The sequence below is a fragment of the Coregonus clupeaformis genome, chromosome 33 (genome assembly GCF_020615455.1).
Source record: "Coregonus clupeaformis isolate EN_2021a chromosome 33, ASM2061545v1, whole genome shotgun sequence".
In the NCBI taxonomy this organism is placed as follows: Eukaryota; Metazoa; Chordata; class Actinopteri; order Salmoniformes; family Salmonidae; genus Coregonus; species Coregonus clupeaformis.
This window is the reverse complement of record NC_059224.1, coordinates 31838973-31853601: the sequence shown is the minus strand read 5'-3', so window position 1 is coordinate 31853601 and position 14629 is coordinate 31838973. Positions and strand designations below refer to the sequence as shown.

The window sequence follows — 14629 nt, the reverse complement described above, 5'->3', positions numbered from 1 at the left end:
TATGTGGACTGCCCTGGTGTGCCCCCCCTTTCTGCCAGATAAGTGTATGTGTGTGTGTGTGTGTGTGTCCCACACGCCGTACTCTGAGCACAGCTAATCTAAAACACATCCAAGCACTTTGTTTCTGCTGTGTCATTCTGTTCCTAACATTTATCACGAATAGCAGAAAGGCTGTGGAAATAGTTCATATTGAATTGAGATATTTTGAGGTCTGGGAACACATTCTAATGGCAGATGCATATTCACAGAGACTCTGCATGTTTTTAACACAATGTTCTCTTTTTGCTTTATGTTCCCAGTTCAATCTGCTCTTCCATCCTGCACCCCCCGTTTCCCTTTCCCTCCTCCCTCTGTTTACCCTTCTCTCTCTCCCTCCCTCTGTTTCCACTTCTCTCTCTCCCTCCCTCCCTCTTTCCTCCCCCTAACAGAAGGTCTGAGACAGACAACACTACAGAGAGACAGGGTGAGTGGACAGTGTTTGTTTTGGGCCGGGTGGTCACGGATCTAATGCTCTGATGTGCTGGAGAGCAGGAACCTGGCAGTGGGGTGAGAGACAGACACTGTTTGATCTGGAGAAGGCCTCCGTCGCTCATCTGTGTTACATAGGCAGGGGTCCCAAATGGAACCCTATTCCTTTTATAGGACTCTGGTCAAAAGTAGTGCACTATAGGGAATAGGGTGACATTTGAGACGCATGTTTGCTGTAGAAAGGCCTTCATTGCTCAACTGTGTTGCGTAGTCAGAGCAGTTGAGTCAGTAGCCATCCTCTTCCCTTAGTCTCTCCTTATGTGTCTGCCGGACTGTCTGACTCGCGGTTTTATCTATGACTAAAAGATGTTGTTTGAGTTTCTCGTTGTCTTACTCTCTATCTCCAGACGGTTGAGGATGTCTACAGCCACAGCATCCGCTTCCAGCTCACACGTGCTCTGTTTCTCCACATCCAGAACCAGAGAACTGCATCAGAGAGAGCAAGAGAGATAGGGGGGGTGGGGAATGGAGAGAAATGGAGAAGGAGAAAATACAGATTGAGAGAGAGACGGAGAGCAAGAGGTAAGCACACAACATGGATACACATTACACACAGTTGGCAAGTCTCAAATGACACCCTATTCACCAGGAGTTTACTAATTCACATAGGGCTCTGATCAAAAGTGGTCAGAAAAACAGGCATGTACAAACAAGACCTAAAAACCCAACACCGTATTGGCCCACAACATGTAATTGGAGCCTGTCTGTGCAGGTGTGGCTCACCAGGGTATGGCATCCTCCTCCCAGCGGACAAACGTGCCTCCCAGGGTACTGTCACTCAGTTTGGAGGTATAGGGGCTCTTTAAGGGGCTGGTGCTGGGCCTGCTGCTGAAGCCCTGGCGATCTGGGGGAAACCCCTCTGTTTAATAGACACACACACAGACAAAAACATGTAAGTCATGTGTTGGAAGCCAATCTGATGATTCTTTTTGCGCTAAAACAGACCACAGACATTGTGTCTTCAACATAAAGCAAAATGCAAAAGAAAAGCATGCCAGCTCAGTATTTCCAATTTATTTGGATCTACACAACTTTCTAAACAGGTTTTTCAAATCCCAGTTCTTTTGTCATCGTCTTCACTTGATCCCAGATTACAAACTCACTTTCAATTAGGTGTTATACAAAGAAGAATATAAACAGGTGTACATTATTATCAGAGTTTTAGTCCCTTTGTACTTTTTTGTTCTTTGCAACCCATTTTCCATTGATTGTGTCAAATCCAGAGGTGGCCCTCTCTTTGTCTGGGGAGAGTGTTGCGTGAACATTGTTAAGAACCTGTTAATCTGAAGCAGGGGGGATTTCCTGGCCTATTCATTAACCCTTCCATGCGTGGTAGTGTCATGCTGGGTTCTGCCTCCCCTGGCCCAGGAGACTCGCTCAGGCATGAAGAGCACTGCAGAGCGGAGATACCTGTCCCATCTCGGCTCAACACGGCCCAGGATTAGCGCTTAGTAAGCCTTAGTCAAGATCAAACAGAAAAAGGCCTATCTGCCGCTTTATTCCCAGCCACCAGGCAGGAGAGAAAGGGTGTAGAGGAGTGTGAAGCCACGGCCAAGTTCAACTATCAGATCTGAGGGAAACATTCCTGCTCCTCCACTCCCACTGTGAAACCTCCCCTTTTCTACCACTCTCTCCCTCCTACTGTGAGGGGCCTAGTGATTCACAGGTTCATGTCCTGGGATGAAGGGAGGAAAAGGGAATCTATGTCCATCTGACCGCCACGGCCCTCAACCCTACAGTCTCAACATGATCATTCTCACTGGAGGTGAGCAGAGGTGATGTGGGGGGTAATATTAATACTAAACAGCTGTGTACAGTGCAAGTTCAATGAACAGACGAGTTCAACAGGTCAGAAGTAAACCGATCCACATCCAAGCGCTTACTGTTCATTCCTCTAGATTGATGGCAGGGTGTTTATCCAACTCAGTGAAAAAGAGGTGCAGAGCAGCAGTACCAGGAATGTGCTTCAGGCTCCTGGATAGGGTGACAGACAGGGGGCTGTGGTCGGGCTAGCGTTCTATCCTGGATCTTCTGTCTACCATTACTTTTTGTTAGGTATGTTCAACAGTCCTCTGTAGCTCAGCTGGTAGAGCATGGCGCTTGTAACGCCAAGGTAGTGGGTTCGATCCCCGGGACCACCCATACACAAAAATGTATGCACGCATGACTGTAAGTCGCTTTGGATAAAAGCGTCTGCTAAATGGCATATTATATTATATTATTATTATAACACATCTGCCACACTGATCCTCAACACAGGGGCCCCTCAGGGGTGCCTGCTCAGTCCCCTCCTGTACTCCCTGTTCACCCATGACTGCATGGCCAGGCACGACTCCAACACCATCATTAAGTTTGCCGACGACACAACAGTGGTAAATGGCATATTATTATTATTATTATTATTATTATAATAATAATAATAATAACAGGCTTGCAGTGTTCCAGAATGCTACGGCCTTCTAGGAGAACCAAGTTATTCCTCTAGTCTGCCACGGACCCCATTGCTTCCAGTCTTTTCTCACACTCTTTTCTTCCCTTCTGCTGTAAGCTCTTCTGTGTGTTGGTGAGGTGTCATCTTTGTAGAAGTCCACCTTTTTTATGGAAAGCCTTTTCTATACTGCCAGGTCTTTGTAAATCTGCTATCTGCTAGCCACTCTTTACAAAAGGACACACTGACCAGGATACATTAGGAGGATAAGGTGTGTGTGTGTGAGTGAGAGAGAGAGAGCGAGGCTGCCAAAGCATCTCAAGGCCAATGTAAAAAACACTACTAATACAGCATAACAAAGCATGGCAGCTCTCCCTCTCATACAGCCTCCCCACAGAGCCAGTATGCCCAGTCATAGCTCTAGCCTGATAAGACTGGGCATATTGCACACCCCTCAACCACATTAACAGTACCCATAACGGTTTGACAAAGACAAAGGGGGAGACAAAAGCTGTGTCCCACAACACCACCACATAGGCACATGAATAAGTCCAGCCAGGTCACAGGTTTGTGACAAGGTTCCTAGCATCCTACTCCGTTACTGCCCGTCGCTTACCTTTGCACTGCTGGCTCCGGCGGAACTTGAAAGCTCCCAGGTTGATGAGGTTCATGCCGTACAGGTTGTAGTCGATGAACAGCTGCAGTAGGTAGGGGATGTGGGCCTCGTGGGGTTGGTAGCTTTTGTTCATCACAGCACCTCCTTGTAACAGCTCACACACCCTGGAACCACACACACACACACACAGTGTTTCACATTAGATAAGATATACACTACCGTTCAAAAGTTTGGGGTCACTTAGAAATGTCCCCTGTTTTCAAAAGAAAAGCAAATTTTTTGTCCATTAAATAACATAAAATTGATCCGAAATACAGTGTAGACATTGTTAACGTTGTAAATCACTATTGTAGCTGGAAACAGCTGATTTTTAATGGAATATCTACATAGGCGTACAGAGGCCCATTATCAACAACCATCAGTCCTGTGTTCCAATGGCACGTTGTGTTTGCTAATCCATGTTTATAATTTTAAAAGGCTAATTGATCATTAGAAAACCCTTTTGCAATTATGTTAGCACAGATGAAAACGGTTGTGCTGATTAAAGAAGCAATAAAACTGGCCTTCTTGAGACTAGATGAGTATCTGGCTCCCGAGTGGCGCAGCGGTCTAAGGCACTGCATCTCAGTGCTTGAGGCGTCACTACAGACCCCCTGGTTCGATTCCAGGCTGTATCACAACCGGCCGTGATTGGGAGTCCCATAGGGCGGCGCACAATTGGCCCAGCGTTGTCCGGGTTTGGCCGGTGTAGGCCGTCATTGTAAATAAGAATTTGTTCTTAACTGACTTGCCTACTTAAATAAAGGTAAAATCCCAAAATATATATATATATATATATATATAGAGCATCAGCAATTGTGGGTTAGATTACAGGCTCAAAATGGCCAGAAACAAATAACTTTCTTCAGAAACTCGTCAGTCTATTCTTGTTCTGAGAAATTGCCAAGAAACTGAAGATCTCGTACAATGCTGTGTACTAGTCCATTCACAGAACAGCGCAAACTGGCTCTAACCAGAATAGAAAGGAGTGGGAGGCCCCGGTGCACAACTGAGCAAGAGGACAAATACAGTGTCTAGTTTGAGAAACAGGCGCCTCACAAGTCCTCAACTGGCAGCTTCATTAAATAAATAGTACCCGCAAAACACCAGTCTCAACGTCAACAGTGAAGAGGCGACTCCGGGATGCTGACCTTCTAGGCAGAGTTGCAAAGAAAAAGCCATATCTCAGACTGGCTAATAAAAAGAAAAGATTAAGATGGGCAAAACAACACAGACACTGGACAGAGGAAGATTGGAAAAAAGTGTTATGGACGAATCAAAGTTTGAGGTGTTCGGATCACAAAGAAGAACATTTGTGAGACGCAGACCAAATGAAAAGATGCTGGAGGAGTGCTTGATGCCATCTATCAAGCATGGTGGAGGCAATGTGATGGTCTGGGGGGCTTTGGTGGTGGTAAAGTGGGAGATATGTACAGGGTAAAAGGGATCTTGAAAAAGGAAGGCTATCACTCCATTTTGCAACGCCATGCCATACCCTGTGGACAGCGCTTGATTGGAGCCAATTTCCTCCTACACCAGGACAATGACCCAAAGCACAGCTCCAAACTATGCAATAACTATTTAGGGACGAAGCAGTCAGCTGGTATTCTGTCTATAATGGAGTGGCCAGCACAGTCACCGGATCTCAACCCTATTGAGCTGTTGTGGGAGCAGCTTGACCGTATGGTACGTAAGAAGTGCCCATCAAGCCAATCCAACTTGTGGGAGGTGCTTCAGGAATCATGGGGTGAAATCTCTTCAGATTACCTCAACAAATTGACAACTAAAATGTCAAAGGTCTGCAAGGCCGTAATTACTGCAAATGAGGGATTCTTTGACGAAAGCAAAGTTTGAAGGACACAATTATTATTTCCATTAAAAATCATTATTTCTAACCTTGTCAATGACTACATTTCCTATGCATTTTGCTATATTTCCTATTCAAACTAATTTCATGTATGTTTTCATGGAAAACAAGGACCTTTCTAAGTGGACCCCAAACTTTTGAACGGTAGTGTATATTATTGTATGCTACTCATAGAAATGTACTTTGCGTACAGAAAAAGCTATGTGTTCCAAAAAGAAACTGAGATCGAGTCAGAGAGGCATTCATTCCATAGCTGATATGCTTTCATTCATTTTTCTAGGGGGTACTTTTCAAACTTCAAACTTCCAGCCAGTCTTTGTCAGTCCTATATCCATAATAATAATGTAGATCACATTGACAGTTCCCCTTTAAAGGTCAGAGCGGAGAGAGAGAGCTGATTGATTGAGTGATTGATCTGGAACAAGACAGGGGCTCATAACAGTCAGTCAGGCTGGGAGCAGACAGTGTGCCAGTTAGTCTGTCTCGCTCTCTCCCTCTCGCTCCCTCCCTCCCTCTCGGTCTCTCTCTCTCTCTCTCTCTCTCTCCTTCCTCCGTATCAGTCTCTTGCTCTCCTCTGCCCCTTCTCTCAGTATCAGTGCAGCAGCACGACTCCACTCACAGTGACTGATGGCTTCAGCAGCTAAATAACAGCCACACACACACACACTTACACAAAACAGACACGTACTCGCTTTGTCTCACACACACAGTCGTTCTGTCTCTCCGTCTCAACGCACACGCACACACAATCTGTCTAAAACACACACACCGCGAGAGCACTGTACTACATAAGCAGGTCGATCAATATCAGCAGAATGAGCATCATAGTCATGTGCACACAGTCTAGCCTACAGACAGACAGAGAGCATACCCCTCTCTAACAACAGAAACACAGGGTGAATGTTAAGATATAGGCTATTACAGCTCAAACCAAAACACACAGACCGGTGAGAAATGCAAGCTAAGGCAAAAACAGTAGAACACCCTCCACACCTTTTGACCATCTGAGGATTGTACAGATAGATCTTCATAAACTTCCTCTCCTTGGCATGGTATCCATAAAAAGGCCTGTGGAGTGGGGGGTGGGGGGGTGGGGGGGGTGGGGGGGGAGAGAGAACACCATCAGAAGAACCTCTTGGGAAAACAACACAATACTAAGTACAGACTTCACCTACCATTCACCTTCTAACATGAACATGTGATCCTTCAGACTCTGTCCCTTTCTCAATTTGTCTTTTCTTGATTCCTCGTGTCTTCTCTCCTCGCCTCCTACTCAAAACCCATAGAGGGAGAATGCCCTAGGGGAGGAACCTTGGGTCATCTCCTCCAATGAGGTTTGAGAAGGAGGTGAGAAAATAGGATGTGAGGGAAAACAAATAGAGAAAGAGCCTCTGCATTGTAATGAGTGACCCTACTAAGGAACAGTGATCTATCTAAAAGAGCGGGACTTACATGCCGGAGACCAGTGCCACCTTGAAGACGTGCTGTGTGTTGGAGGAGGGATTTCCCATGGACACGTTAAGTGCCCTGTCGATGCTGAAGGCCACCTGACGCAGGTAGCGCTCTGCCTGCTGTCCGTAGCCATCGTAGGGCACATAGAGGTAGGGGAAGATGCCATGGAGGTGGAGACAGGTCTTCTGACCTGAGAGAGGATAGAGAGAGAGAGTCTGGTTGAGACAGTGGTAGGCTAATCCTTTATTCACCATGTAGAATCATCCGGAAATTAACAAACAATATTCTGTGGTCAGAGGCGATAGGATGGCCACCCGCTGTGCACGGCCGACGTTCGTGTTGGTCCGCCTTGTCCTTTAGACAGAGGGTTTGTGTTCATGTGGCAGAGCTGCTGTGTCAAACTCAAAGTTGGTTACCTTAACCCATAGTAACACATTTAAAACTGGCACAGAGTCAAAACACAAAGCCACTCCGCATTATACAGTGATATAAAACTAATTCAAGTAGTAGCCAGACTCTTATAGTTAATTTACCAAAAAGCAAAGCATGCTCACTTTAAACAACATATTTACAGCCGGTAATGCAGTCTGCCAGTGACATGACTGATTTGACTAAGATACTATTAAAACTAGACATGCACACAATGGAGATAGATTGGCCTCTCTACTGAGGGGAGAAAGGGAGGAGGGAGTCCAATAAAACAGCTTGTACACACTTTCCAACCACTGGAAGACAAACGCCGCCATCCAGCCCAGCTCAGACAGACTGATGAAAACAACAAAGGTCTGTAAAGGAGCCTTGAATCATGAGTGCACGCCACCAAAATGTAAAGCAGGCCATTAGCTAAATAACCAACAGGATAGCAGACGGGGGACTGTCTCCATGAGGGAGGGAGCGGGGGGGACAGACTGATGTGGAATGAGGTCATCATGAAGTCGTGTAGTGTAAAAAAATATATAAAAAAATAAAAGCACCAAAAGGAAGCCAAGTCATCTAGACCTCACTGGCTGACTGATGGTCCTATTGCAGGCCTAACCTCGTCACCAGGCTAGCTTAGGGAGGAAGTGCACTGCAAGAGACTAGTATTCCACACCTAATATCAAATATGTAATATGATACTATCCTACTCTATTTTAAGAATAGGAGCCATGTGGCTGTGGGAAGGGACTAGGGACCATGCAGACCAGATGAGACAGTAGGACTGACAGAAGGAGGAGGCAGTATAGAGTTACCATCCCAGCACCTACAGAGTCTCTCCACTCCCACGTGTCAACCCCATCTGTCTGCTAGGCACCCACGCATGCGCACATGCCCTCATTATCACCATTTGTAGGGGAATTGAGGAAGGGCGGTGGGCAGGGGTGTTTTTGGTAATGGACTTTTTTTGGGCACTGTAGTCTCCCCAGCCTGGCCCTGCCCGTGGCGTGACAGATGCTGTGCAGTGCAATGCTGCTGCATTCCGCAGTTTCCTGGGCCCAATTGTTGAATCTGGACCGATGGCATGGAGTATTACTGTAGAGAAAACAGCCTACACAAAAACAACATCTAGATATCTCTGCAACCATGCAGGGGGTGAAACAGGAAGTGGTGCAAATATACAGAGAAACTGACAGTGTTGGACACCACAACTACCAATGTCATCGTGAGGTTGGTGAGGGCAAACAGACAGCGCCAACCAAGAGAAAGCAGCTCTCTAGGGAAACCTCTTATAGACAACAGTGGCAAACAACGCGGCATGTGAATTGCTTTCAACACACAGGCATCAACACAAACCTAGTAGACCAGACCGATAAATAACCCTTCACGTCTACATAGAACGGCCCCATCTGACATCCAATCCTTTCACCACCACAGAGAAACAGACAGTCAAGGCAGGAAAAGTGCACTAGGCAGAGAGTGTGTCTTCTCTAAGGACAGACAGACTGACAGGTAGACTGGCATGGAGCCAGTCGGGGGAGGAGAGGGCAGACAAAAGGAGCTGTGAGGTAGGCTAGGTAAAGTTGGGAACGTGTGTGAGTGTGTGTGTGTGTTGTGAGGAGATGACCCACTCATGTGACTGACACTACCCAGAGAGCCAGATAGCCACACAACGCAGCACAAAGGACGCCACCCTGGCAGGCAGAGAGAGAGAGCTCTCATAGGGATGTATGTGCCTTGCTAGCTAACACAGTCGAGACACACACAGCCAACGCCATTGGTGAAGCTGCTACTGCAGTTGCTAGGTAACGGAAGCCGGCAAGCAGTACAATCCCCTGACAGACAGCGGGGAAATATAAACAAGTGATTCTTTCCATCCAGCTGGCTGGTGCGGAGCGAGAGAGGAAAGAGGGAGAGAGAGAAAGAGAGAGAGAGAGAGAGTGAGCGAGAGAGTGAGCGAGAGGGAGAGCGAGTGAGTAAGAAATAGTGAGAGAAAGAGAGAGTAAGGAGAGAGGAAGAGACGGAGAGATCGGAATAGACAGAAAGAGAGAGGAAGAGAGAGAGAACGAGAGAGAGAGAGAGAGAGAGAGGGGAAGAGAGAGAGAGACAGGGGAAGAGAGAGAGAGACAGAGTGAGAGCGAGTGAGAGGAAATGAAAGAGGGAGTTGTGACTGACTGAGGTCTAGGCCCTAGGGCTGTTCTCTCTCTCTCTCTCTCTCTTCCTGTCTGAGTAGAGAGTAGTCCCCAGCCACCCGTCAGCTCCCTCCCTCCCTCCCTCCCTCCCTCCCTCCCTATCTGAGTAGAGAGTAGTCCCCAGCCACCCGTCAGTTCCTGACCGCCCACCCGACCGAGCATGGCTCCTTGATTTGTGAATGAGAGGGAGGACCAAACCAGGAGAAGGGTTAGATAGAGTACGCAACATTGTATCCGTCCCATTATGGCGTCTGCGAGCGCATGGTCAGCACCATTGAGGACATCTCCATTTTGAAGTAGTCCATTTTCTTCTACTACTACTTCTATGAGTTGGTAAACAAACTGAAAGAGTGCATACTGCCACCAGGAGTGCATTGTTTGAACAGAAATAAAGCCCAGGTTGGCGATTTACTGCCACCTGCAGTTCTGGAATGTTTGCTCACAAGTATAATTAATTGGCTGATCCCTCCTGATGACCTGGATGGAATTATGTGATCCTTCCTTAACCCATAGGAAGTCACACCTAGTTGACTACTTCAAAATGGTGAATGTCCTCAATGGCGCTGTCCATGCTAAAACAGGGCACTAGAGTCCTCTATCGATCTCTATTGGACCATCTACAGGAAGGAACATGGAGGCAGAGATGATGATCCACTCTGCCAAACTCCTCCCTACCTACCTCTCCACACATCCCTATCTCTCCTCCTCTCTCTACCCATCCCTCCCTGTCTCCTCTTCCTCCAGATCTGCAGCAGGCAGCGGGTCTGAATGACTCAGCATTACAGCAGCAGCTCTAGTCTGTCAGTACTGTAGAGTTACAGTCAGAGTGCTGCCTGCCTGCTAGCTGCTACTGTACACTACTGCTGTCTGCGGAGGCACAGACAGACAGACATGTGGATCACTCCAGCCAGACGGCAGTCTAAAGGAGTCCCTCTCACTGCATGGAGCAGCAGCAGCAGCGCTCCTAATAAGGTGAAAGTTTGCATGCATGTGTGTGTGCAGCAAGCCACTCAGACCCTCCATCTTGATGAATACCCATTCATGCTCTCCCTGGACTGGACCTGATTGATCACAGGAAGCTCTGGGTCACGCAGAACAAGAGAGTGTGGAGCTGTATAGAACCCCTCTCTGTAGAATGTGGGCCCTGAGGCACAACCCACAGATGAATGTAGCTTCGGAGTGAGGGGGAATCAGGGAGGGAGCGAGGGGTGCAGGGGGAGGGCAAGTCCCTCTTAGATGGGTGTCTGTAGGGGGGAAACATCCCCTCTGCTTTTGCCTCTGGGCCAGCATGCACTAACTGGAGTAATAAAGAACATGGACAAAACTTGGTTAGGGATTGGGACTGTGGATTATGGACAAAATACCAACTGTGTCTTACAGTAACAGAGAATAAGGCCAACATTTTCTAATGAGTTGAGAGAACAGAACTGAGCAAAGTGGAAGAGAGGCTCATTAACACAGCCTGAACCCATGTTGAGGACATCATATCTGCCTGGTCATGAACCCAATCCCTAACACTGTAGGGAGGATAGCGGGGAGATGAAAGGTTAATGGAAACCTAACACTGGTATCTCAACATCTGTAGAGAGCCTCCTGTATTGTCTGTCTCAATGCCAGGGCACTGGGGGCAGGGCAGTGACAGAAGAGAGAAGAGGGTGGGGGCAGGGAGCAACAGAAGAGAGGATAGGGTGGGGGGGGAGAGAGAGAGACAGAGAAAGAAAGAGAGAGAGGAGAGTAAGAACGAGAGAGGGAGAGCGAAAGAAAGAGCGAAACAGTAAGAAAGAGAGCGAAAGAGAGAGTAAGAACGACCAGGGATGGCTGAGCTGAGGGAGGGATGCACCTGGCATCATCAAATCTAAGCCCCTACCCATCATGCTGCTTCACAGAGTCCCAGTTCCCCTCTATCCCTGCCAGAGCACCTGCAGAAAAGAGAGAACATCATAGCCCAACCCACCAGTGGCCTGACTGAACAGACATCTGCCCATAGCCCTGTATGGTATGAGAGAAGGGATGGACGGCAGGAACAAACTAATGGGTGCCGCATGAAGATACTGTCGATCAATAAAGCTTCTGCTTGCTTAGCAAGATCTGCACCATAATTTACAGTTGAAGTTGGAAGTTTACATACACCTTAGCCAAATACATTTAAACTCAGTTTTCACAATTCCTGACATTTAATCCTAGTAAGAATTCCCTGTTTTAGGTCAGTTAGGATCACCACGATATTTTAAGAATGTGAAATGTCAGAATAATAGTAGAGAGAATGATTTATTTCAGCTTTTATTTCTTTCATCACATTCCCAGTGGGTCAGAAGTTTACATACACTCAATTTGTAATTGGTAGCATTGCCTTTAAATTGTTTAACTTGGGTCAAACGTTTCGGGTAGCCTTCCACAAGCTTCCCACAATAAGTTGGGTGAATTTTGGCCCATTCCTCCTGACAGAGCTGGTGTAACTGAGTCAGGTTTGTAGGCCTCCTTGCTCTCTTGTTTTACAGTAGACTTCTCAGGGTAATACATGGGAATATGTTGAGGGAATATCAATGTGCTGTGCCTGTCTCTAGTCTACATCGTGCATATAGCATTAGCCATGGGAGAGGGAGGGTGTGTGTGTGTGTGTCGAATCTCACGTGATGGTTCAGTTCTGCGGGTTCACTACAGACGCCATCCTGCACCACGACACAGAGGAAAAGCCTCGTTTGAGAGGAGGGAGAGAACAGTGAAGGGAGGAGGGGTAAGAAAAGAGATGAATGACTACTTTAAATCACATCTCTCTAAGTCACAATTCAGAAGGAAATCATTCAATTTAAATACATTCATTAGGCCCTAATCTATGGATTTTACATGACTGGGAATACAGATATGCATTCGTTGGTCACATATACCTTTAAAAAAATTAAGAAAAAAGGTAGGGCCGTGGATCGGAAAACCAGTCAGTATCTGGTGTGACCACCATTTGTCTCATGCAGCACTACGCATAAAGTTGATCAGGCTGTTGATTGTGGTCTGTGGAATGCTGTCCCACCGCACGACAATGGGCCTCTGGATCTCGTCACGGTATCTCTGTGCATTCAAATTGCCATGGATAAAATTAAATTCTGTTTGTTGTCCATAGCTTATGCCTGCCCATACCATAACCCCACCGCCACTATGGGGCACTCTGTCCACAATGTTGAAATCAGCAAACCACTCGCCCACACAACGCCATACACGTGGTCTGCGGTTGTGAGGCAGGTTGGACAGACTACCAAATTCTCTAAAACTATGTTGGAGGCGGCTTATGATAGAGAAATTAACATTACATTCTCTGGCAACTGCTCTGGTGGACATTCCTGCAGTCAGCATGCCATTTGCACGCTCCCTCAAAACTGTGGCATTGTGTTATGTGACAAAACTGCACATTTTAGAGTGGCCTTTTATTGTCCCCAGCACAAGGTGCACCTGTGTAATGATCATGCTGTTTAATCAGCTTCTTGATATGCCACACCTGTCAGGTGGATGGATTATCTTGGCTAAGGAGAAATGCTCACTAACAGGGATATAAACAAATTTGTGCACTAAATATGAGGGAAAGCTTTTGGTGCATATGGAACATTTCTGGGATCTTTTATTTCAGTTCATGAAACATGGGACCAACACCTTACATGTTGCGTTTATATTTTTGTTCAGTATAACTGGGCAGCATAGTGTAAAGTGCTCTGTCTTCTAGCAGACACTACTTCTTGCTAGTCCTGGGTGAGACTATTGAAATGCTGCCAGGACAGCAATTTATGAAGTGGTGTTTGGTGGCATGCAGGAGGAGTAAACAGTGTGTTTGCCATGCTGTGGAGAGACTCTGATCGCACTGTGCTGTGTGTGTGTGTGTGTGTGTGTGTGTGTGTGTGTGTGTGTGTGTGTGAGAGAGAGAGAGAGAGAGAGAGCGAGTGAGACACTCAGGGAGGAGGAGGAGAGAGGCACAGACGTCGAGGTGGGGTGCTGCTATTTTTGGCCTTGCCTGGCTGCGAGGAGCGAGTCTGCTGATGAGCGGAGCAGAGGTGGAGAGGACACAGACAGGGGCTGCTGAGCAGGGAGAAGATTATGTTGATCTATTTACAGCCCTATCTGGCCCTGTGCTCCAGTCATAGACCACTGTATACCCTGTACTGTGTATGTGTGTGTGTGTGTGTGTGTGTGTGTGTGTTAGGGGTGTGTGTGGTAGGGTGCTGCTCATTAACCACCCTCTGTTCGGATACCCTCCCTCTGCCACCCCTCCTCCCCATACACCATCACACACACACACCCACCACCAACACTGCAATTTAGACACAGCGCTAATGCACACAGCATCCCTTCAATCATCCATCTTTCAAAGTGCTTATGCAAATTGTTTATTTTCTGTCGCTCTAAAACAAAACAAAGGCGTGAGAGGAGGCCTGTTTCTTTATGGGCACCTCACTCTGAGTAGTACACTGCTGCTGCTTCCTGCTCTGCACTCTTCCTTGTTCTTTGTTTTCCATAGTTGGCCATGTCTCCAGATCTGAGTCGGACACAGAAACCTCTCCAGTCCTGTCTGAAATTATACAGTGGTAAAACCAGCAAGTCCAGGAACGCCTGTTCACTCACTGACCACTCTGTTCTGTAATGCCTCATCTTCCATTCGTGAACACTGAACAGCTCCTATACAGTGATTTAACCAGGCGTATTCCCCACTGACTGTATCCAGATCTGATTCTGAACACAGGCCAGTGTCTTCAGCTGTGTCTCCAGGCCTCCAATATAAATCATCATGAGAGGCTGATTGCCCTGAACTGCTTTCCTTCCCTTCACTCCCAGTGTGTCACAGGTTCCATTGTGTCATAGCTAGGAGCCAGAAGCCTCCCTGGCTGAGATGACTTCATGCTGGGGGAGAGACTGTGGTGGTCCCCGGGCCAAACCTGTGTGACTGTGCTGTGTTTACCCTCTCCCTCTCCACAGCCAAGGCCTGTCCTGGCAGACTGCCTGACTCCTGAGCACAGAGTGGAGCAAACAAGTCACTGTATGTCAATTTCCAGCTCTCAGCAAGGGATTTCATACAGCACTCCCAGTCGTTCCTTACCCATGTACTGTACCCC

At 47.2% G+C, this 14629-nt stretch overlaps 1 protein-coding gene across 1 annotated transcript in view; it reads right to left on the bottom strand.

The window, feature by feature from the left end:
* The window catches only part of LOC121549001 (DNA polymerase zeta catalytic subunit-like), a 57948-nt gene that overhangs the window by 23349 nt on the left and 19970 nt on the right, over window positions 1-14629 (bottom strand). The window contains exons 2-6 of the mRNA XM_041860763.2: window positions 6931-7120; window positions 6472-6546; window positions 3573-3736; window positions 1252-1387; window positions 863-954 (exon numbers count right to left, since the gene is read on the bottom strand). Of these exons, the coding sequence (XP_041716697.2) occupies window positions 863-954; window positions 1252-1387; window positions 3573-3736; window positions 6472-6546; window positions 6931-7120 (657 nt within the window). The remainder of the gene's footprint in view (window positions 1-862; window positions 955-1251; window positions 1388-3572; window positions 3737-6471; window positions 6547-6930; window positions 7121-14629) is intronic.